Below are 25,110 nucleotides of genomic sequence, written 5' to 3'. Positions count from 1 at the left end.
GATATCTCCAAGCTACCTCCTCAGAATGGTGGTGTAAACACACACATTCTTGCAGGAATGGTGCTGTTACATTGTGCAGCCATGTGTGGGCACTTTTTTTAGAGAGACTGGCTGCTTCTGTGACAAACCAGGATTGCTGCAGTGCCTTGGATATGGGGCCAGGCACATTAAAAAAAAATTATTTGTTTTGCTGACTGATCATGAAATCTGCCAAAATTTATATTTTTCCCCTCCATTTGAATTTATGTAAATTAAATTTAGATGAACTTTGGTATTACTTGCATATTTCATTTTTCTGTGCTGACTAATTCTCTGCACAAACATTTAGGTTCCCTGCCATGTGATTATTAGGGATGCGTTACTCTTCAAGCACAGAAAAGAAGTCCTATAACATGCTTGCACGTGAATTGTTTGTGTAACTTGCAAATATCACAAGGTCAAACATTTGGGTAGCTGTACAGCTGCTGGCAGAATTCCCACACGCATTTTACTGTTAGATAAGTCTGTGGCTGGCAAGGGTTGTGTTGAGATAAGATGGGTCATGTTTCACGTAGTCATCTTAAAGTACTCCACTATGTGTTAAAAAGTACATAACTTTTGTGACACCTTGCAGAAGTCTTTCATATATTAAGCTGTCTGATATTAAACCTAACAGATCTTCATGCTATTATGAAGCTCCTTATCTGTTCATAAATGAGTATGAATGGGAAAAGAAGGTATGAACCATGAGAGACCTGTAGTCTACATGGTATCCATTCAACAGGTAGTAGTGAGAGACCATGAAGTTGGCAGTTTTGACAGTTGTTTGTAGTAGCTGGTGCTTTTTCTTGTTAAATAGGCTCACTCGTGGTTATACTTGTCTTTCTAGCTTTTTGTTTGTTTTTCTCAGCTCTTCCATCCAATTAATTTGTAACTTCATAGCTCTGAACAATGTGTTATGAATATCAAGTAGCTTTGATAATGTGATTTGAATGTGACAATATATGTGAAGAGAAAAAAATATTGTTTATGCATAAAATTGTATAAATGTTTATTTCCAGGATAAGTTATCTTCACACCTGAAACCCATTCTTTTTCAAGGAAATCCATCAAAAGCACATACACATATAGTATATTCATGCAGAGGTATGTTAGGTATATTATCAGGATCTTTGTACTACAAGTAGTCTTAAGCAAAAGCATATCTTAAAATGTGCCTTTATGTGTTTCTGTATTGTAATCAGCTTGGACAGCAGCAATTGATTTCAGGTTGTTGCTCAGTAACTCATTTCTGCTGTTCTGCAGTCAAAGGTGGCATAATGTATTATTTTGAGGAAACTGCTTTCGATCAGGCTTTTGTTTGATTCACGGAGACCTTTTCTGCCATGTGTGATCTTTTTGCTCATCCTATATTTTTGCATCAGTTTTGGGGTCTGTGTGCCTGAAAAGTGTTACATGCTGAGAAACTTCCATCTTCCAGCTGAGTTCATCTTTTAGTTACTGTAGACTTGTCCTGTGTTTGTGTCAAAACCTAAACTTTAACACAAACCTCAGATTTGTTTGCAAAATTACTTCAGTTGTAAATGTATTTAGAAGAATCACATTTATTAGCGTTTCCTATTAAAAGAATTATTGGTAGCTCATGTGTATTGGTTATAGCAGGAAATAGAAATGAGGAAAGCAAAATATGGGGAGGAATGAATTTCTTATGGGACTATATGTGTGAGTATAGAAACTGAATTGAATGAAACAACTGTGCAGCAATGCTAGTTAAGAATGCAAACCACCTCAGTGAAGAAAAAACGTTTCCAGTGAATACCTTCTTTTGGGCCTGGATGGAGCTGGATAGCATGAACACACTTCATGGCTGCAGATCAACCAACAGAGCTCTGATTTGTGTTTCAAAAATTATTTGCTCATCAGAGATGTTTATTTGAAGATACAGCATTAGCAGAGGTGATGGTGTCATTTACAAGTGCTCTCCTAAGTTCTGTTTTATTGCCTTTCTGTAAGTATTTTGATCTTGAAGAAAAAAATTTTTTCTGCTGTGAAGTCTGAAATTTATTTCACTGAGTCTCTGTGATCCTCTTTATCTACATCCTGTTTAGATACTGGGCCACTGTATAGAGATTGTTTTCAAACTAACAAAGAGATATATTAAGCACTTTCTGCCTGGAAAAAAACCTGTATTATCAAACCCAGAAATTTTACAGCCTATTGAAAATATATCACATATTTATCATTACAGTGCCCTGCCCTGGAGACAGTACTGGTTCATGATCCAGGAAGAATTCTCTCTGTTTACACTTTAGGAAAGGGGCATAAGAGAAGCTGATCCATCAAGTTTGTTAAAGGATGTGACAGACTAGTACATCTGAGAGGGACTCCTATGTACACAGAATGATGGGTTTTGTAAATGTCAGAGGTGCTCAGAAGTCAGAACCATCAAGGATGCAAATCTGTATTTAGTCCTGAGGATGTTGAAGATGGAATGGACTGAGGAGTTGAGTGGATCAAAATTAATTAAATCGTTTAAATAGGAGAAAAGTTTAAATTTGATTAGTTGGCAACCCCTGAACACGGTGCTGTGCAGGCTTGATAGGCATCTTTGCCACAACCCTGCTAGTTTGTGCACTACTTGCTGTTAAAACTGAATTGAAAGTCTGGGGGACGGAATCAGATTCTGGTTGACTTACATGAGATGCAGCTTAAAACTGAGACATGCAAAGGGGAACTGGATGGGGGAATATACTGATATGTGAATGGCAAGTGTCCAATCTGTAGCAAAGACTTTTCTATTGCTTTGTTGAGGAGCTTGCATTTCTGTATAGAGGAAATACTTTATTGCCTTCTGGCTAGTTCAGACAACAGGTGGAAAGGAATACAAAAAAATTACAGTACTGTGCTTCTGAGACTTAACCTGGTGTGGTTTTGCCTTTGGGATCAGGTGCATTTTATTCTGTCAGTTCAACAGTAGCCATTTAATATTTCTGTGCTTTTCAGGAAACTGTGGGAAGCTGACTTCCCATCTTTCTTAAATAAAAGAGCTTGGGTTCAACTTCTTGCAAGAGTTCAGTTGTAACAACTTCCTGCACAAGCATATTTCATTTCCTCTGCCTTACATGTAGTGGTCTATATATGAATAAGTTTTTAAAGTTAGTACAGTCAATGGAAGAGGAGGAGTGGGGAAAAGGGATTACATAGCTGGTGGAGATCAGTTTCCAGGTGTCATGGATGTTAATACAACCCAAGAAAAAAAGCAAAATTTGGTAGTAGAAGAGAGATGGAAAGTATTTGGGCATTTCGACTATCAATGATCAATCTAAGATTAAAAGTGGACTCTCTAGTTAGAACAGTGAAGCGAAACGTTACCTAGCTGTTTACTCGTGCAGACATTCATATCTCAAAGGGAACATCTAGTAATTTCCTATCCTTAATCCCTTAGAACACTTGGGAAGTGTTAGTGAATTTCTTTATGATTTGACTTCCAGACTTCTATTGCTAAAAAAAATAAATAAATACAAAGTATATCTTTGCAGCATAGCCATTTGAACTGATATTCCATGGGAAGGGAAAGAACATGGTCACACTTAAAAGCTCCTGGTTTTTATGTTGTTCACTGAAACAGGCAGCTTGTCAGCATTTTCCCTTTCCTGTACTAGAGCAGTATACGCAGGTAACAACTAAATCTTGGTTTGTGTCTAACTTTCATCTTTCATCTCACCTCTGTTTTATAGAACCTACTTAAGAAGGCAAGTAATAAGATGTGGACAACATCATTAAGAAGATGAGCTTTATTTCCATTATTGGAGCTTTCTTAAGCAGGCTCTATTCTGGTTGTCTGTTCCCTACTGTATATGCCTTCCACCAACTCCACCACCTCCTTTTTCTTTTTTTTTGGTGTGGTGTTTTTTTTTTTTTTTGTTTGCTTAGTTGTTTGGTTGTTTTGTTTTTTTTTGTTTGCTTGTTTTGGAAATAGCTAGTTAAAGTTTCCCTACTATAGCTTTGCTATTCAAAAGGTGAAAAACTGTGGTGTTACTGCCATAACTGTGCTAACCTTAAACTTAAAGCAAAAACTTATTTAGAGATTCACCTAAAGTTCAGGGAGATGATGTGTGATGTGGAAGAGTTAGTTCTTTTCCACTGAGTCTTCATTAAGACTAAGTGTGCCTGTAAAGTCATGGCCAGCACTCTAAATTCTGAGACATCCCTCTGCCACTTCTTTTAGGGGCTGAGTTGGGGAGAGGGACAGAACTCAATACTGCAACTAATTCATAGCAGAAATTATATTAATATAAATATATTTTAACTCAACTGGATGCAGAGTTAGGATTGCTATTGTATCCTATTTACACAATAACATAACTTGAATATTGATTTTTGTCCATGTTCAGGGATGATTTAAAGAGCCATATAATCATGCCGAGAGCCATCTTCTTTGCAGGAACCATGGGAAGAAGGAGATTGTGTTCATAAGGAATGAAGATAAACATCTTCCATTATACTGCAGGGACTTCTGTCAGCTTTAGGTGACACATCTTGGCCTCAATTTTATGTAAAACACTGTACAGCCTTCATGGTCAGCTCTCTGAAACAATATACTGAGATGAAAACTTGATTTCCCAATGTAGGGAAAATTTTACATGGGTAAAAGGGATAAAGATGTTTTCCTCAGAGTGAATCATAAATCACTTTTTAATTCCCCTGAATGACCAGACCTCCCTGACTATGGCAGTGTTCAGCAATTTGAGATATGCTGCTAGCAATGCTATGCCACTCAAAAATTGGATGTGCAACGTGCTTACTTGAAAGCTCAAAATTGCATGTGTATGTCTATGTCTAACAATTATTTCCAATTTAGGAAGCTTTATTCCTATATCTGTATATATGTTTGTGTGCATTTGTTAATTTCTGAACTTCAGAATATTTTGGGGCTGTCTACTCTGGGCAGCAGTCAGTCTCCTAGTCTATAGTGGCTTTTCACAGAGTAATTCAGGAGTTTTGTATCTAACTGCATGTTTCTTTTTCAGCTGAATTAAGACTGAATGTGTCTTTGTTTTTTAACAATCTGAGGGATGCTATCCTTAAAATTACAATGTTGATGCATGTATCTGGTTAAAAGCTTTTTCTGCAGGTCTTCATGGCTACCACATTCAACTCTAAGCTTCTTCAGAAAGGGTGTTTGTACGTCTGGTGACCTACTTGCCAACAACCTTTCCAACAAGCCTGGCATGGTTTGAATCAAATCTGCTGGCAGTTACCAGAAGGGTATTTTATTGGTAGTCTGCTCATGGTAGTGAAGCATTTTCAGTTTGAGGGTACTGGAGAATGGTTACACAAAGAAAGTCTTCAGTTCTCAAAGTTTCTCCTCTGTGCCCTTCTTGTGCTTTTTCATGCTTGTCTCTGCCCTGTTTAAGCTAAGAAAGAAATGAAAGTTTATCTTCAGGCTCCTGCTGTGTAAGTTTCTGGCTGTGCATTTTACTGGCAGTAGTTTTAAGCTGCTGCACTCCTTCAATTTGGGAATCTGACCCCCTCACCCCAAGCATGTCAGCTGTCTTGCATGTTTTCAACACAACTGTCACCCTGAATTTTTTATTTTTCCAGTTTCAGGTTTTTACTATTCCAGCCCTTTACAATAGAATTAATAATAATGATGTTTTTTTTTTAAAAAAACACATCAAAGGAACCTTCCTGCAAAACTCAGGTAAATAACTGAACAAAAGCAGTCTAGCATAATCCAAAAGCCTGAATTTAGCAGGATGATTAATCTGTGAGTTGTCAGTGACATGGAATAAAGATAATGGAATCTGTCTCTGTATTTGGCAATTATTGAGCCCTAACTGGAAATGTTACAGGTTGCCCTTTCTTCCTGCTGCTCTTTTGCTCTGAAATACCATGCTATAAAGGGAGTGCTGCTCCCTAGTGAAGGCCCAGGGCTCTTACTGTATCATCATGCCCAGGGCATAAGCAGAGGGCAGGAGGCTGGACACATGTTATGCTGGACAGATGGCATCTTGTCAGGTCTCCCACGTGTGCTCCAAAGAAAGAAACTGGCAGAGAGATCAGAGGAGCAGCTCTTCCTAGAGCTGCCTCTCTGAGTTTGCAGCTAACCCAGAATCCTAAAGGGCTCTAACTCTGTACCAGAGCTGTAGGTTGTGGTGGGAGGGCTTTGTTTTATTATTTCAGTTGCATTTGAACTTTGCCTTCTTACGGTAATTTCTTTTTTATTTCATTTGTGTCACAGGACTGCTGTTTGTAGCAGTTTGTCTTTTAATGTGGGAAGTAGGGTGATTTTAATGATTAATCCACAAAACAGTGCTACGAGTGAAGTTGGGTAAATATTGATAAGAGTGTTCATTCATTGAAGCCGATGAATATTGTTTATTCACATTCAAGGCCTGGGACGAAGCTCATAACTTTTTGGGAAGAGACTGAAATCAAGGTTTCCATAACTTCTAGTGGATTAAAGTAATGCAGAAGGGAGTTGCAGAGTGCTTTTCTGTAGGGTCCTGCAGGGGCCAGCTGAGCTGAAGGGATGTGACAGTGGCAGCTTGGGGGAGATCTGGTTCCCTTCCTCTCCTAGGGGGGCTGTAGTGGTGTCAATGCTTTCCACCACTTTTCTGCACAAAGACTGTGTAACATTGTCTTGTCAGGCAGCTGTACTGCTCACTGGGCACTACACAAATATTTCCAAACAAGCTGCATTGTGCAGACTTTTGTTGTGTGTATTTGCCTCTGCTTTTTGTTATGTGAACTTGCTCTTTTGGTTGTTCTCTGCTGTTACAGTAGCTTTTACCTGAGCAGTTGTAACAATTTGAGATGATAAAAGACAGGATATCAGACTGGGATCTCATATCTCAGGTTGGCACTTTTGCACTCCAAAGATTGCATTTCTGTTGTTGCTTTGCAGTGGCATAGCAGTGACAATTGTCTGTAGTCATAGTAAATAGTCCATTAGAAGTTACATTTTTGAACTTCTTGTACAGTTCCCTTCCAAAATAATCCATAAAATCAAAGACCTGTTTTTCCTTTAAATTCTTTTCCGTCATGTAACTCTTACATGATTCCTGTTCTAAATGGCTTGCAAGGATTATTGAAAATACTGTCTTTTCTGTAAATAGCTTTAACACAGATTTTAAAAAAATGTATCAATAAGAAATGTAATCTGGGTGACAAAATGCATTTGTTATTCCTTCCCTCTGCGTTGTCCTCTTCAGCTGAAACATTCCCTTTTACTGCCTACTAACTTGAGCTAATTTCTTGTAAATTAAGAGCTAGATTTTTTTTGTGTCATGTGTTTTAACAGATTCATACAGGACACAGGCAGCCAATTAACTAGAGCAAAAATTAATGCATTGATGAAATTCAGTCTGGAACTTGCCAAACTCTAGTTCTGTTAACTGCTCTGTGAGGACCTGGAATGTAGTGATTTGGGATGGGATGTTAAAACATGGGTACTGATACCAAGGGGCAATAAGAATATTCTGGAAGACTGTGGAAATACAAAATCTCAGCAGAACACCTTTCCTGAGGTGCCATTGCAAAAATAACAGAAGCTAGTACTAAAGCTAGTACTACCCTTGACGGAAATGCTAATTGACTTACAAATGCTGTGTTCATCTGCAGGGCATCATCTTTTATCCAGCCTTCTGAGTGAAGTGTCATAAAAGCCTGTTATACTAGAATCTCTACAAAGCAAAAAAATTCTCTCTGTTTAGCTCTGCTTAACGGGATTACATTACTATGAGGTCCTGCTGCAAAACAACAGCTAAAAATACCTCAAGCTTCCTGGTGACTGCTTTCCATATACTTTTGACGTATAGGTATATTGGTATTAAAGCAAGAATGGCTCGGAACTGTAGGCTGTGACTCTGCAAAAATTAATGTGGAGCGGTTGGCTAACAATGAAGATGTTCTTATCCACCAAAAAAAATCACAAGTAACACTTATAAAAGTGTTCTACTGCAAGAGTTCTGCATTTCCCTAAGCAGAGTGGGATTTAAAACAGCCCTCAAAAGCTCTACTGTTGTAGAAATAGATCTACCTCTGTAGGTGGCTAATGAGTGGATATCTGAAGCGTGACAAGTCTACAATATACTTAGAAAATTATTTTGATAATTGTATTTACATTTTTTTTTGTCTGTGAAAAGTATTATTTTACATCCTGTAGAGATGCTTTTGCTTTTATCCATTCAGTTGCATTTTATTACCCAGAACTGAGAATCGAAGCAGGAAATGTAGGTCATCTGAACCTTGTAAGAAATGTGCCTTAGGCACTGGGAGCTGTGAACATTTTCTTTCCCATACAGTCACTTGTTGGTTATGACTGTTTTTTTAAACTATAATATAGGTGAACTGGCAGTTACTTCTGAAGTTAACATTCTACCTGTGTGCACTGCATTTATTATTGTCAGGTATTAGGGAATTCACTCAGGTCTTGAATAAGGTATTATTTCTATTTCTATGCTGTATTAATCATAACTCCAAAGAGTTTTATTTCTGTGGACATCTGTTTACAGTGGTGAGGGTATAAATAAGATGATGAAATATGGTGTAAATTCTTCCTTTCTGATATATTTATTTAAAAGTCTGGTACACTATGCAATATAATATATACTACACAGATCTTTAGTGTGCTTTAAAACTAGATGTTAAGTCTGATGTTTGATTCTGGTCGATTCTGTAGCCTTATTCTGTTCCCACTACTCTGTTTCTTCCAGGAAATGAGAGACTTCTCCCACAATGGCAGAGACTTGTGTGAAAGATTTTGTTGAAGGCTATGTGAGTCTTAAATGCTAAAAGCAGAAGACACTAGCTGGAAGCTCAGTGTGGAGCCAAAATTTTCTTTTAAACTTCAAGAATAATTATGTCAAAGAAAGGTCGTGCCAAGGGAGAGAAATCTGACATGGAGATTGAAGCCCTGCAAGCTGCTAATGAGGAGCTACGAAGTAAACTAACCAACATCCAGATAGAATTTCAGCAAGAAAAAAGCAAGGTATCTTTCTGTCAGTATTTTATGATCATTATTTGTAATTGTAGCATGGTTAAAAACCAGCAGAACTTGAATTTCAAACTAACTTGCTACTAAAATATGTTAGATTAAAATAAAAATGTGACAAATTAGTGAAATCAGAAGAACCACTGACAAACTGAAATTGGTGCCAACTATTTTTAATAATGTGCCAAAGGAAATAAATATTGCAAGACATCCAGTCACTGAAATTTGCAGTCACAGCAGTACAAATGGCAGTAGTTTGGTGTGACCTAAAAGCAACAAGGGAGTTTTGTAGTTGATTTTAGCACGTAAGACTGTATATTGTGAAAAGAAATGTCTTCAAAGTCAAACATTGGCGCCATATTAACAGCAGGTCACTTTAATGCCTTTGGAGTATGCAAATTAATGGGAAGTCATCTGTGTAGGGGTCCTGATTTGATTTGCTGAGGTTCTTGTGTGCTGGTGCTCTGAGCTGTTCAATGATGCATCCATTTGCTAATGGCACAGATCCATAAATATTTGTCTGTTTAGCACATGTTCTAAATGTATTTGAGTAATCAGCTTCATTCATGAAGTACACATATGTTTATAAAGATTAGAATTTACTTTTCTATATCTCTTTACAGTAGCTTAAAAGTTGGGCAAACCAATTAGGTTATTTCTGTTCTATTATTTTATTAATCTCTGTTAGTGCATTTGACTTTGCACAAAACAGTCCTGGAGATTAATCCATGTCGAGATGGATTTTTCTGAGTTTGGTGAAATTGTGGCTGCAAGATTCCCAAGGTCTTACCAGTGGAAGAAATACACAGTGAAAACCTGTTCACTTTATTTAACATAGCTTTGTTCTAGCTTTCTTGCTTTATATTGGTGTAGAAGTTGGAAGACATAAAAAATAATATTCCTCTGTGTTCCAGTTTCTTTAATAGCCTTGTGTGATACTCAGCTTTGAATGGTCTTCTTTTTCATATTTTAATTAAAAAAGAATACAACTCCCCTCTCCCAAAATATAATCTTCAGAATTTATTTCTTTCAGCAGCAGAAGAAACTATAAAGCCTTAATTCTAGTTCAACTGATACAATAGATACATTATACATCAGCCAGCCAAATTTGTGTTGCCTTGGAAATCCTTCTTCTTCACAAACTAAAGCAAAAAGTCATATTTCTTAGGGTCAGCAGAGTTGATGAGTGAGCAGAAAAGTCAGATTTTTTTGCTATAATCTTCTTCAGTCAACTTCTCCCACTCTTCTTTTATATAAAAAGAAAGAATTATAAAACAAGAGTGGCACAAGGTACTTCTGCTCCTTAAAGCCACAGACTGTGTCATTTACTAGTAGCTGGTACTCTCTAAAATAGAATCTACCAGATGATAAATTGTATTATTTCACTGTAATTTTTAGTGCCCTGGTGCTTCTGTTAGGAGACTTGTGACCTGATGGTACACCACACTTACATTAATAAATTTTTCTTTTTAGTTATTTAGTTCTATCTCCTATTTTGTTCTGTATCACATTTTATGTAGACACACAGATGTGAATTTTATTATAATCTTTTATTTGCATTGAAAAGAGCAAATGATTGTAAAGTAATCTTATACTTTGGATGGAAAAATGACTTAATTTTGAGTGTCTAAATTACTCAGATTCTAAAAAAGTCTACAAAAAGATTACATGAACCTAAGAAGAGTTTAGCCCTGATATGCTGATATGATTGACAGAGCATAGAAATTATAGTCATTCTAACTGACCCATGCAGTCTGGTGCAGTAAGCACAAGAAACTGCAGAGAATGAGTGTTGTCTGGGCAGTCAGAGTCAAGAAAATGTGAATCAGCCTAGTAGTTATATACATGCCTATGCTGAGATCTGTGAATATATAGGAACAAGTTATTACAGAGTGCCTACTCCTACTGAGATGGTTAGCAAACATTAGAGGATAGTCTACCAATACTTTGGGTAATACTTTGTTCCTGAGAGCAAGGTGTTACAGTGTTTGCTGTCAGTATCGCTTCATCTTCCTCAAGTTCTGCAATTGCATTTAAATATCCATATTCTGCTGTTGGTGATATATTTACAGAGTTGAGATCAGAACACATCTAGGAGTTAAGGTAAAAGAGATCTTTCAGCTCAGTTGCCACTGTATCACCTCACAATTTTATAGGTTGTTTTTGTAAGTCCTCAATGCTTTTCCCAGATTTCTCTGTGGGGTTTTTTTTTGAGCTTTGATGTCAGATGCTGAATCTGTGTGTAACAGTGATTCCTTTTTAAGTAGAAAAACCCCAACTGTTTTCACTATATTAAATTAAAAAGAAAAAAAAAAAAGAAAAAAAAAAAAAGAAAAAAAAAAAAAGAAAAAAAAAAAAAGAAAAAAAAAAAAAGAAAAAAAAAAAAAGAAAAAAAAAAAAAGAAAAAAAAAAAAAGAAAAAAAAAAAAAGAAAAAAAAAAAAAGAAAAAAAAAAAAAGAAAAAAAAAAAAAGAAAAAAAAAAAAAGAAAAAAAAAAAAAGAAAAAAAAAAAAAAAAGAAAAGGCATAGCATGTCATACTGTCAAAACAGCTTTATTTACCAGGGATTAAAAAAGTCATATGGAAAAGAGTTATGGCCAGTATGTATGGAAGAACTCTAAATACAGCTGTTGATTTTGATCTTTTCTTTCCTAAATAAGACCTTGAAATTGCTCTACTCCATTGCAGGAAAGAAAATTCAGGGTATTGCTGTAGATGTTGCTGCAATTCAGTGAAGCCACTTTTAGTAGCACAGTATGATAGATAATTTGCCAATCATTTTCTTTTTTTTAATTTATTTGTCCTTTTACTTAGATGATCACTTCAATTTTCAAAAAAGTGTAAAGAAGTGCTACTGAATATGTCCTTTCTATTCCATTCATGTTAGATTATGGAACTCTGCTTTTGAATGTAAAAAAGTATTAGAGAACCTTTCTAGTGATGGGAGAATCCCTGTGGAGTTAAACAAGAGTGTGTGAATCTGCTGTTTGCAGTGGTGAAAATAATGTATTTGGAACCCAGGTTAACTGCATGTCCTTGTGGCAAGGAAGGCTGAAGGTATCCTGGGCTACATACAGAGGGGTGCTGGCAACAGTTGGAGGGAGGTGATCCATACCCTCTGCTCAGCACTGGTGATTTAATTTAGCAAGGCAGAAAATACCAGTTCTATTGGTGCTGTCGTATGCTGCCTGACTTTAGTTCCTTATTGCCTTCATTTCTAGGTTATGCTTCATGTTCTGCCTATGAACAGAACAGCTTTCTTAATTCAAAAATCATAAATGAAAACAGTGCTGAAATTAAAAAAAGATAAATTGCTTTAAAGTTTAGATTTATTTTGAAATGGAGACTTAGGCATATGGGAAAATGCCATACTACTATTTTTATTCAGTTGGTTGCTCTGGAAGCCACCAGACATGTACAGATCTGATTAGTGTGCAGGACAGAAGGATGGAGGGAGTGCAGGAAGGACATGAAAATGTAGATACTTCTCCTTCTTCTCCTGCTCCAGCCTGTTTCCTTTATCTGTCTGTCTATATATTATTTATATCTATTTATTTATTTTAATCTAGCGTAAGTCTGAGTTGGTGTATTCTCAAAGTTATTGTTGAAAATAAAACGACCGTAACACCTTCTGCATAGGAAAAGTTTGCTGTCCCTGCAGGTGAAGTTAACACTGGAAATGCTACTGACAGTGCTACGGTTTTGACGAGGAACATGTCACTCTCCTTTTATTGTCACACTTACTTGAAGTAGTAATATTGAATTCATTGGATGAGCTGTATCTGAGGCTTTTGAGTTAAGATATCCCATTTTCCTAAAACAAACAAACGTGCCTTTTTAGATCCAACCTTTCAGTAAAAGAAGTAATGAAAGTTTCTGGGCCTTTTCTGAGTTAGTATTATTGATTTTTAATTAACCTTTTACTTTTATTATGACTGTAGAATCCAGCACCATACAAAAAGTGATTTGTTTTAATTATACCTTCATAGTAAAGGATAATCTGAATATTAGTAGAGATCTCCTGGGTTTTTTTGCACTAATATGAGACAAAATGCAGTTCTGGCTTAGTTCAGCATGAATTAAAGGCATTGTGTGACTACATATCCCAGCTTTGTATAACACAGATTCAAGCAGTTTGGGAATATTGTAGCAGTGACTAACATCCTACTGCTCAGTAGTCTCTTCTTACCACGAAACACTTTGGTATGTGTGTTTGCATTGCCACTCAAGGATAAAACACAAGTCTTTGCAATCTCTGCCTCTGACTTTGCTTTAAATGAGAAGTACACGTGTAGAGTCCGTACTGTGGCAGTCTCTGTGGCAGGGATAGTAGAAAGATGTTACTGACGTTAAGCATGATGAAATACATTCCGGCCTTGCTGGTGTGCTGTAACAGAGAATAAAAGCCTTTTTTTTCCTTTCTTCTGAATTAATTTGTAATCCCACTGGGAAAAAGCATTGCTTTCCATGAAGCCTGCTGATCAACATTTTATAATGAGGTTTCATCACAGTGAGTATTACTATAATAGGCTATAAGACCTTTCCCCTACTCCCCATACAGCCCTTAGAGTGACTGGCCTGTATTTTCTGAAGCGTCTGGGGATTGTGATGAGCCTCACTTTTGGAGTGTCTGCTATAAAGTCTATTTAATAGACAATTTTTCAGAAGGCCAATTCTTTTGGCTTTTTGTAGTAAGGACTAGTCCATTAAAGTAGCTAAGAAATTAAGAAGTCAAAAATCAGTCTTTTTTTTCTCTTCCCCCTGCTCCTTTAATTTAGCTTTTATTCCCATTGTTCTTACTGACAAGAACAGCCCTTTGGTGAGAGCAGCTTTTCTCTATATTTCTTCAAGGAAAGTTCCTTTCTCCTGATAAGCAGAAAGTATCTTAGGTCAAGTAGTGGATTCTGGTTTAGGATTTGGGACTTAAATACTGAGGACAATATGTGTGTGAATTGGGTAAGTCTGTGCCTGTCTGCACACCTTGTCTGTAAAGCAGGGGTAGAGCTGCTTGGTTGAATTAATTGAATGTATGTGGATATCTAAGTCACTGTGAGCATCCATGGAGTTTTATACTGCAAATACTAGAAGGTTTGCTAGTATTTCCTTCCCAGCATAAATGCAAACTCTTTTCTTTCTGTTTGATTGTTTTCCATCTGCCTGTAGGGTGCAGTAGAGGGGTTATGGATGTGAGTGATCTGGGGTCATTGGTGGAGGAGGTAAGGAGAGAACTAGAATGGATGCTGCTCAGTTTTATTTTATTACCCAGAATATTTTATTACCCAACTAGTTGCCAGTAGCACAACTCCACCGCAGATCCCTGCACACACAGAGGGCCTTTTTCTTGCCCTGGTTCTCCAGTTGTTTACTGGAGAGAGAAGCATCAGATATGCTATTCTTGTGAATATTCAAGATGAGTTTTTAATAATGTTCTAGGAAAAGCTCTCATGAAGACTTCTAAAAGTGTGGTAGCAGTTGTTAATCAATGTTTTGTATGAATGTTCCAGGTGGGTAAATTGAGAGAGAAAATCCAAGAGGTTAAGCAAGAAAGGGAGCAGGAGCAGCACAAGCACACTGCCTATGTTTCTGAACTGAAAGCCAAGCTCCATGAGGAGAAAACGAAGGAACTTCAGAGTGTCAGAGAGCTACTGATCCGGCAGCATGAGCAGGAGGTGGCGAGAATGGTGAAGATCAAAGATGGTGAAATCCAGCGTTTGCAGTCGACAGTCAATGTCCTGCGGGACGGGGCAGCTGACAAAGTGAAGACAGCCCTGCTGAGCGAGACGAAGGAGGAAGCTCGCAAGGCCTTCGATGTTGAGAGGATGAAGCTGCAACAGGAGATCTTGGAGCTGAAATCTGGCAAAAAGCAGCTTGAGGAAGCTTTGAACAATATTATGCAAGCAGATAAAATGAAGGCTGCTGACCTGCGCATGGCTTATCAATCCCATCAGGATGAAATTAATCGAATAAAGCGGGAATGTGAGAGAGAGATCCGCAGGCTGGTAAGTTCTTTAAGAAATACTTATTTCAATTTATAACAGGTATTAGTATATTGCTGTATGTACCCAAAAATACCACGCTGCCATTTGAAATGGCATCTTTCAGCAGTGCTGGTTATTACAGTAGGCCACTATTTTGGCTGCTTTCTCTTCCTTACAGCATAGATGAACCTTGACTCCCCTAGCTAGCCCAATTCAATCCAAAGCCTTATGGCTGACGAACTGGAGTATGAGTGAACCAAGACATTCTAGGACAAATTTTTTCAACAGATCAAAGAAATGGGTTTTCTCTTTCCCACCTGCTCAACTTATGAAGTCCCATTATCAAAACAGTCAGGCATTTCTCATTTGACAATGCAAAACCCCTTTGTGAAGTAACAAAATTAACTTTTTAGAGAGCTTTTATTCTTAGAGGAATCAAGTGCACTGAACCAAGACATCTTTGCTTCTTCTGTGTCATTGTCCATCATTTGATTTCCAACATTGCTGCCCTTTTTTATTTTTTTATATTTCTGTGTTTTTTCTATTGGAGCAGAAAAGTTAGGGCCTAAGACAGCAGGCTTTTTTCACACTTCATAAACCCTAGGACTTCAGCACAGATGGCAAACTATGCTGTTTGTATAAAATAAAAAAAAAGACAATATTTCCCAAAAATAGGTGCCCCAAATATTTTGTATTATGCAGCTTTGTAAAATGTGTAGAATCTAAGATGGGTTGTTCACAGTAGTGCATTTAAAGAGTTCATCATAAAACAAAAGTTCTGTTTCATACCATGGTATTTTCCATGTATCTGTTAATCTGTCTGAACTAGAAGTACAATAGCTATGCAAATATATCTAAAACTATTATAACCATAATTGTTACCATATATCAATTAGTACAGACTGGAATGAAACATCAGTTGTCTTAAAAAACATTGTATAGGTTCGTGTTTACTCTTTATTTCTTGCATTCCTTGAGAAAAATGATGGTGAGGGGTAGCTAAAAGTGTGTACCATGTGTTTAATGATGGTGATTTTCTTTCTGAGACAAGGAAAGCTTTTAATGCAGTTAATGTTTATGCTTTAAAGAAACTGGAGGTTGATCATTTCTCAGGGGTATCATTACCTTGGTTAATTAAAGACCATTGCAAAGACTGACAACATGAGGTTTCTGTAAGCAGTTTCTTTCACATTTTCCTCCATATTATAACTGTAGTAATTTAAAATTCTGTCTACGAACTACAGTTTATTTTAACATGTCTTAAAGAGGAGAGAAGTGTTTTTGGGGTTTTTTTTGTGTTTTGTTTGTTGTTTGTGGTTATTTCGGTTTTTTGTATTTTTTTGTTTGTTTTAGAGAACAGTTTCTGGTTAAATTTAACCTTCTCCAACCCAGGAAGTAGTGAGGTGAAGCACCCTAAGTTCTCCTTTCCCAGATTGCCCCAGTAAACACATCTATGCCATATCTCTGGGGCTTATCATAAAGGAGCCACTTTTCTATCTCAAGAGTGGATGCTTTCAGCCTGCTGCAATATGAAGAATTAAATCAAAATTATAATTGGAGCTTTGCTGGGCTTCTGTACATCTAAAAAGATGACTGTGCTGGGAGAATGTGCAGGTAACTCCTGTTACCCTCTCCCAGCCCCGGAGGAAGCCTGGTGTCAATCTTGGGGGCTTTCACTGGCAGTGTTCACATCATCTCCCCCCTCAGGGGAAGTATAGGGAAGCCTGAAGGCATCTGGAGCCTGATGTTGTCTTGTAGTGCCTTGACTCCATTCACATAATTAATTCCAATTTTTTTCATTAAATTATATGTTTTGTTTTTATGAAAGTGAGGTATTTTTTCTAGAGATTCATAGCAATTTAAGTATTTTTTTATTGCATAGTGCACTCTTTAAATCTGGGTCGAGGTAAAAAATACTGCAGAGCTCCTAGTCACTGTTCTCTTCCTCTGGGAGAGCAAGTGGGATTACAGAATCAGATCATCAGGATATTCCCCTGCTTTCTCTCCCCCCCATTTTAATTAGTGCAGGGTATGCTTGCCTACAATTTCAGATTACCCATATCAGCTGCAGATTTGGGTTACTCAGTTTAGTTCCTACCCTGGTGGGATGAAATGGCAAGGACGTGGCAGGCAGTGTTATTAATATTAGCTCAGTTCTATAACTGAGCTTCAATTAATGTGCTTTTTTGTATGTGTGCTGTGTTTTATGGCACTATTAAGAAATCAGCATCTTTGGTATCAAGGGCCTAAATGTGCTGCTCATAGTGTAATTCAAATTCAGATAGAGTAATTCAGGATTCAGTGTCTGATCATCTTGTCAGACTTGGTTGATTTATTTGCATTTTAGATCACAGGTCAGTTGTGCAGATGTATTTTATATAGATATTTAAGATAAAACAAATAACAATAATTTAATTATTTTTACTAATTATTCGAATACCTGTGCTGAATTTGAATAAATTCTTGCATTGTTTTGGCTTCCTGGGAAAAAAAAAAAGTCATGAGGAAGGAAAAAAGTAAAATCTGTTGTCTATGAATATCTGGGTACATTTACATTGTGTGCATAAATAGCTGTGCTTGTATTGTACAAATATCACTGTTTTTAAGAAGGCCCTTACTCTGTGAGGCTCATTTTTCTAGGTACTCTTCTTGCAGGGGTAAGACTGATGGATACTATAAAGTGATTACCATGGAAAATACGTATAAAAAACCCAGCCACTGAAAATCTATTGAATTATGTCATCACTGATTTATTAATTTATGTTTTTTCTTGAATAAGAAGGAACCTGTTAATTTTGTCAGACACTTATATATGCATGATATTTAAAATCTGGAATAAATAAATGATACTTGCATCCTGTATTTTGTGATGTAGAGTTCTAATAAGTATAATTTCCTCTATTGGAAATGTCTTTAACACCAAAACCTTCACCTGTTTTATAGATAAATGTGATTCCACCTTGATAAAATCTTTGCACATATGATCTTCTTAAATATTCCTAAACAGCTTGGATTAAAAAGAATTGAAATACTTATTTCACTTTTATGTAAAATAGCCCCAGTCTTCTTAATCACAAAATCACTGTAAAATATTCTGATTTTATTAATGTACACTGAGATCTGTATTTAAGGGGCACATAGTACACTACATTTCTTGCTAAATTCAATTATATAATCAAATAATCTCATAAAAGTTGTCTAAAAAGAAATGTGACGTTGCTGCAGATTCATACTTGCAAGAAAAAAAGAATAATCGTTTTGCTGTTAATAGAATCCAAGAAAAATAAATTTGTGTTAAATGCGATTTTTCCAAGTTCCTGATCAGCCATGTTTTGTGAAGATAGATGCACTATTTGTGCCCTTACTTTCCTTAGTCCAAATTATCTACTTAAATTAAAAACCCATTCTAATACAGAACTCTTCTGTTTGGTGTTTGCCAAGCGTATGTAATGTAGGACCTGGAAGATTATAATTCAAACTAATAGATTAAGTAGTTTTTAATGGTAAAAATCAAGGGAATTTCATTGAAAATTCTGTTCAAGGGAAAACCCCTCTTATTTCATATATTTATGTACTTTTTATATAGTGACTTTAAAAAATATTATTTCAGTTGTGTATAACACTGAATCTCATTATTTAAGTGAAGGCTCCTGAAAGACTGAAGGTGTCGTCTTTTCAGAATTAAGAATTAGTTTTTTCCGGTTCAGGACAAAAGCAAATTTCAACTCAAATCCTTCACTTGTTTGTATTTCTAACCCTGCACAGCTCTTAATGTGCAAGTCCATAGTGTATACTTAGCATAGTGTTTCCTGTGGGAACTGGAGTATCATACAGTCATGGAGAAATGTTGATGGTGAAGGTTCTCTCAAGGTCATCCTGTCCAATGTCCTGTTTGAAGCGGAGCTGCCTTGTAGGTTGGATCATGTTGCTCTGGGCCTCTTCAGTCTGATTTGAAAGCCTTTGAAGATGGAGATAACAGTTTCTGCAACAATCTGCCCTGATGCCTAGTGATTGGGAAATGTCTTTTTCCTCTTTCTGTAACCTGTGATTGGTACCCTGGTCTTTCTGCTGTGCACCTCTGAGAAATGTCTGCCTTGCTCATCCCTGTGTTCCCGTTAGATAACTGAACAGGTCTTGGCACTTGTCATGTGTCCCACAGTCTTCCGTTTGGCTGGCAGAGCAAGCCCAGCTCCCTCATCCATTCCTTGAATGCTGTATGCTGGAGCCCCTTAGTGCTCTTACTGGCCTTCCTCCAGTTTTATGGTGCTTGTGCCAGTTTGTTAAGGTCTTTCATTTGTGCTGGGGGGGCGAGGTGAGCAAAACTATCTGCTGCTCCTGCTGTGTTTTCACAACTGCTTAATAAAAGGATATATCACTTCTCTGTCCTGGCTACATTCCTCTTGACTTGGTTCAGGATCAAGTTAACTTCAATCATTTCAAGCTCTCACCACTGACCCTTGACCCATATCCAACTTTTTTTTTTCCTTTTCTTTTTTCCTTCTCCCCCTTGCAGAACTGACAGCTTCAATTGGTGTCCAGCCTTCTCTGTTCCAGGAATTTAAACCCTCCCAGGGGCAGGACATGGTATCTGTCTTCAGCAAACTTTTTGAGGCTTTTTTGATTCATTTCTCCAATATGTCTGACTCCCTCTGAATCGTCTTCCTATCTTTTAGTGTAGCAACAGCTCCCTCAATTTGATATCATCCACATATTTGGGGATGGTACATTCCATTTCTTCATCTTAGTAGTTTAGAAAGTTGTTAAAATGTGCTAGTTCCTTCAGTTTTTAGGGATAAAATATAGATGACCAAATAAAATTATTTTGCCTTCCAAGAGATTCAGCAATTATTTTTTTGGTAAAAAGTGAAAAGCAGCAGTAACAAAAATTAAATACTCCACTAAAATCCAAAAGCTACATTCTTTGCAGTGGAGGGAACTGTTTTCTAATAACATTCACTCTCTTACGTATTCTAATAACAAGGATACTGCCATTTTAAGACCATGAAATCTGAATGTTTAGGTTACATTCAGTTGTGGGGGCAATGAAGAGATCTTTTGTCTCTGAAAATTCTGGGGCAGAGGGACAGTTGGCTGCTGCCAGAGGCTTTCCATTATCCTTTGCTGCCCTGAGAAGAAGGACGAGGCATGGCTTGACTTCACTTTTGCAGTGGCATATATGCCTGAGTTTTGTTTCCTGATCAAAATCTTGAATTTTGAGACTGGAAAGCTGGGTTTTGAGTTGTCCGAGTGTGTGCAGTTGTACACGGTTGGGTAGAGCCTTCTGTAGCATGTTTCTTATTAGCCTCTTAAACCCGCGGGTGTAACACACACAGCTGCTGATATCAAATTGTAGGCTGCTTCTCTGGATTTTGCCATCTGTTTGAGACGCATGTTTCAGCTGCATTCCAAGGCTAATCTCCAGCAAAGGCCTTTCCACCAACTCCAGTATTTTAGACCTGCAAATAATACTTTGCTTTCCATCCTCAAGATTTATGCTTGTCCTCTCAGGAGCTAACAGGGCAGTGTTCCACTGGGGGCTTGTTTTTCCCTGAATCTATCAGATCTAATGAAAGTTTGTTACAGTGCAGGCTCAGCGTTTTGTGTTTATTCTTAGTATTTTCTAAGGATTGTGTTATGGTACATAGGTCACAAATCTGACTTCTGTATCTCTTTTGAAAATATGAAAGTTATCTATGATGTGGCACCTGGACAAAAACGTCTTTAATTTGGATTACTTAGTTCTACATTTTCGATCTTTTTGGCTGTTTGTTCATTATAGCTCTGTCAGTGAACATTTGTAGTAGGTAGCAGGAGTTACCCAGTAGTAGAGGGTGGAGTCAGCTATAGGAATGCAAAGTGCTTTGGAGAAAGATGCAAGAAACCTGTCAGTAAGTTCTGGAATTGTCTGCTTCTACGGTGTTTCTTGTATATTTTATAAAAACTTTTAATATATGCCTTCCCTATAAGATTTACACACTTAAAAAAATATGTGGGAAAAGCTATTGGTTTAGAAAAATTACACATTGTATTAAGAATAAGTCCCATCTACCTGTGTTTATGACCTTACTCCTGCACTGGATGGCTGACATGTTTTCTTCCTCTTAATGGGCAGTCATGGCTGGTGTAAAGAATGCCATGTACAATGCAGGAATATTTTCATTCCTGACTCCAGATTCGTTTCCAGCTTGGAATATCATTGTTAGGTCTTGGTATCCCTTTGTAAATGTAAAATGTGTTAATTCCATTTATTTCTATATTTAACTGTTTATTTGAGTAGCATCTCCTTTTTGTTTTCTTCCAGTAACTAGCAATCCTTCAGTTAAGACATCCTTCTTTTGAGTGTCAACTTTTTGGTATAAGGATTAATTAATTAAATTTCTTCTGGAGAAAAGCACTGCAGAATTTTGTTCTGCAGTTGGCTAGGAGCTAACTTTGATAAGGATGGGTGAAGAGGAAGGTCTTGCACTTGGCAGTGCAGCAGCTGGCTTTTTCCACTTTGAAAACTGAGTATGTCACTGCTCTGATAGATCTTGCTTTTAAATCCCTGGGAATTTCTCTTTCAACTTTGTGAGAGGCTAAAGTTCCCCCAGAAGTCTCTGCCTTTTTTTCACTGTAGCTATTGAAGTGTGGGATAATTGGCTGGGGGATGCTTTTTCCAGTGGCTGGCTTGGTTCTCTTTCATGTTTGATAAATATTGTTAAAACACTTATTTCTGATAATTTCTCTGAGTTATTAGGAGGTGGTTAGATACCTGTACTTAGGAAAGTGTGTAGTTTTGAGAGAGGCTATAAATGCTAGCTCTTCATTGATACGATGCAGGTAATTGCTGTGTTCAGCACCCAACATTTCACAGCACAAAACCCCTTAATTAAGAAATGATACTTTTAGAAAGCTGTGATTTTAACCAAGAGCTCCAGAGTTGCTTGTGCTATCCAAGGTGGTTTATCAGTAATTTCCTTCCATGGCTGCTTGTGGATGATCCTGTTTTCGTTAAAATCCTCTTTGGGAGTGTATTTCTGCTACTTTTCTTCTCAAAACATGTACCTGAAAATGTGTGCTAACCTCATGTTTTTCCACTGCCTTTGTATCAAGACTTTTCATACTGAATTGTACCATGATTAATTGCATAAACAAACACGGTTGTTCTAAAATGCTTTAAAATCCATGCAAAACAGTGTTTTGAGGAGTTGAGGAGCATGTTGGAAGGGCATCTACTTGCTCAGAGTCCTGTCATGAATCGTCGAGTGAGATGTTATCTATCCAGGTTTATTATCTTCAGCTCAGTGCTGGCCTTGACATACCTGCATCACTTCCAATAGAAACTCCTGGATTTCTAGAATGTGTTTCCTGTGTCTGAGGTTCTTAGGAACTTGTTAGTTCAGGTATCCTGTTTGATGACCAGACAATAGATTGTGATCTCAACAGTGTAATTTCTAAGTATTTCCATTTTTTTCGTACTTTCCTTCTGTATTTTAGAGGTGTCATGGAAAAGGACAGAAACAAGTGGAATTTGAGGAGGGTCAGTCAGAGAATTAAAATAATATTTCTGGAGCATCCCTTCATGTAGGAACAGTGGCATGGAAGAGACATGAAAATGCATGACTTCACATTGGACAAGCTGATACTAGGGAAGGGACATAGCACCCTAATATTAGATAAGGTATGAACAGACTCCAGTTAGGCTGGGAATGTCTTTGACAGTGAGAATGGTTTGTGGTGTTGTTGCTGTTGTTTGATATAGTAAAAAGAAAAAAAGCTTAGAGAATCCAGAGATGAGTTTTTTGTGAAAAAAGCTTCATTAACAGAAGTATTCACATTGGATGGTGAGAGGGGAGGACTGCATTTAAGGTCAGAAAGGAGAATGCTGCAATGACTAAGGCATGATACAAGAACTCAGGTAAAAGTCTGCCTGTGTGTATGGCTTTTAGAGCTGATAGCAAAAAGGATCATTAGATGTAATCAAATTGCCCCTGAGAGATTACTATTTTATATATGTAAGTGATGAGTAGCTTGGGAATGGCTCCCTAGTGACAGGAAACAAATATTGAAAGCATGAAAAAGGAAGAAACACTATGCATGGTAAAGTAACAAATTCTGGATGCTGTCTGGTGAATGAACATTGTAGTAATAGAATACAGGGTTAAACCTTTACACTTCAGAGGTTGTGAGGGGACCCCTAATTGTTACTTCACTTAATATCATAAAAGCCAGTGATGTTCACCTTGTCTACAGTAATCATAAATGACAGTTGGAAAAAATCTGAAAGGTGTGTGTTTGTATGTGTATACATATATACACATGCATTTGTGCACCGTGTGTAGGTACACATGTACATATCATATGTATATATATTGAGAGAGACCAAAACATTTATGGGAAAAACAAACTTACCTAGGTGTAAGACTTGACAGGCTTTTAAGCATACAACTTAATCCACTGAAGGGCTTCTGCATATGAAAGCTTGTTTTTGTCCAAAGCTTTCACTTGGTTTAATAAAAAGTGTTCCTTCTCTTTTAGAAAGCATGGATTCCTAGAAAATCGTGGCTGTGACAGTGTTGCTTCCACAGCATATATTTGATCAAAGTAGCAAGCAGTGGGGAACCCAGATTAATCCAGGTTGATTTTCATTTACCTAATGGAAGGTACTCCTCTTCTTATCAGAAGAAAAGCCCGAATTACATAAGGCTGTTTTCCTTTTTGCTGACAACTTTTTTTCATTGTGTAACTAAATGTGGCTAGAATTTGAGAAAAGAGTAGATTTTGTGTGAGCTTTTCCAACTATTAGAATATGTAGAGCTAAGCCTAAACTGAAGTCTTTTGGGGTGGTTTACCTTTCTTGCCCAACTGTCAGTTTATGTTCAGTTTAAACCTAAACCATATCTCTCCTTTCCCTGGCCTTGTTCCTTCTCTTTCTTCACCTGTCTGCCCCTTGACTTGCCATCTCTCCCGCATAAACTGAGGGATATGGCATCCATTTAAAATATTTCTCATCCTATTTTTTCCCCTCTCTGGAGGGATTTCTATCCTCTGTCAAAAAGCAGACAGAGAAGATGAATAAGTTTCCTCTGTAGTATGCAAGTCTGAAGAAAGATGATGAATCTTTGGGTCAGGCTTTGGGATAGATTTAAGAAAATTGAGGCAGTGACTGTGTTGATGCAGTTACACTGGAGAAATCAAAGGATTAACTGTCCTCTTGAGGAAAAATTGTATGGTGTTCCAGGCTTCTGAAACAGAACTTATGGTAGAGGCATCACTGCTGCAGTTCTGTTAATCTTTATCAACTTTTAACAAGTTAGTTGCTTAGAAATTCTTATTTCTGCTGGTTTAGGCGTATAAAAAAATGTGTTGTTGCAGTTCTCAGTGTTTTTGTGTGTGCACACATGCATATGTTTACATGAGTAACAGATTCTCAAGTGCCTACTAGTAACTTAAAAAAGAAAAATGAAAGAAAAAAGGATGTGCAGCTGTTACTATTATACAGCTACTCTGAGTTAATACCAGTGTCTCAAAGATTTTTCTATTTGACTGAAACACAGGGTGTTTCTTTTTTTCTGAAAGTTTTTCTCTCTCCAAAGCCATACTCTTTCATGGCATTTCTTTCTAATGTGTGTGAGCTTGTGTGCTTTGTTCTATGAAGAGTGTGTGAAGAATGATGACATAGGCATGTTTTCACTGGTCACATCTGCTTCAAACAATCTGTTCTGCTGCAGTTCAGCAAGTAGCAATCTCTATGGAGATTGTTACTTGCTTTTTTCTTCCAACTTCAATACCTATGTCATTCCATTTACACTTTGAGTTGTGAGCATATGAGGAGCATGAATAGTGCTGCTAACTGGGGAACTAAAATCAAGACTGCCTATGTAACCTTGGTTCTTCGTTGTTAAATGTATGCCATGCATGGCCAATTTTCTTTCTCAATTACATAGATGTTCAGTGTGACCACCTGTGTAATTGAAAGTGAAACTTTGTCCACAGTATTTAGTTACACTGCATTTTTTCCTCCTAAGAGGTGCCTGATAGATCAGTCTTCATGACAGATAGTATTGAGTGAATGAGGCAGCTGCTTAATTTTTGTCATTGCTGCCCACTGCACAGTCCCTCTGAAATCCTGCATGTTGCAAGTTCTTCCATTAATAAAAACTGGATTCTTTCCCTGC

The 25,110-nt window shown here is 37.2% G+C and overlaps 1 protein-coding gene across 1 annotated transcript in view; it reads left to right on the top strand.

The window, feature by feature from the left end:
• The first annotated feature begins 8,845 nt into the window (after positions 1 to 8,845).
• Positions 8,846 to 25,110, top strand: part of JAKMIP1 (janus kinase and microtubule interacting protein 1) — a 72,600-nt gene continuing 56,335 nt past the window's right edge. The window contains exons 1-2 of the mRNA XM_010003112.1: positions 8,846 to 8,974; positions 14,480 to 14,974. Coding sequence (XP_010001414.1) covers positions 8,846 to 8,974; positions 14,480 to 14,974 — 624 coding nt within the window. The remainder of the gene's footprint in view (positions 8,975 to 14,479; positions 14,975 to 25,110) is intronic.

This window comes from Chaetura pelagica, unplaced genomic scaffold (assembly GCF_000747805.2).
Source record: "Chaetura pelagica isolate M959 unplaced genomic scaffold, ChaPel_1.0 scaffold147, whole genome shotgun sequence".
Taxonomy (NCBI): Eukaryota; Metazoa; Chordata; class Aves; order Apodiformes; family Apodidae; genus Chaetura; species Chaetura pelagica.
This window is presented reverse-complemented; position numbering and strand designations above follow the sequence as displayed.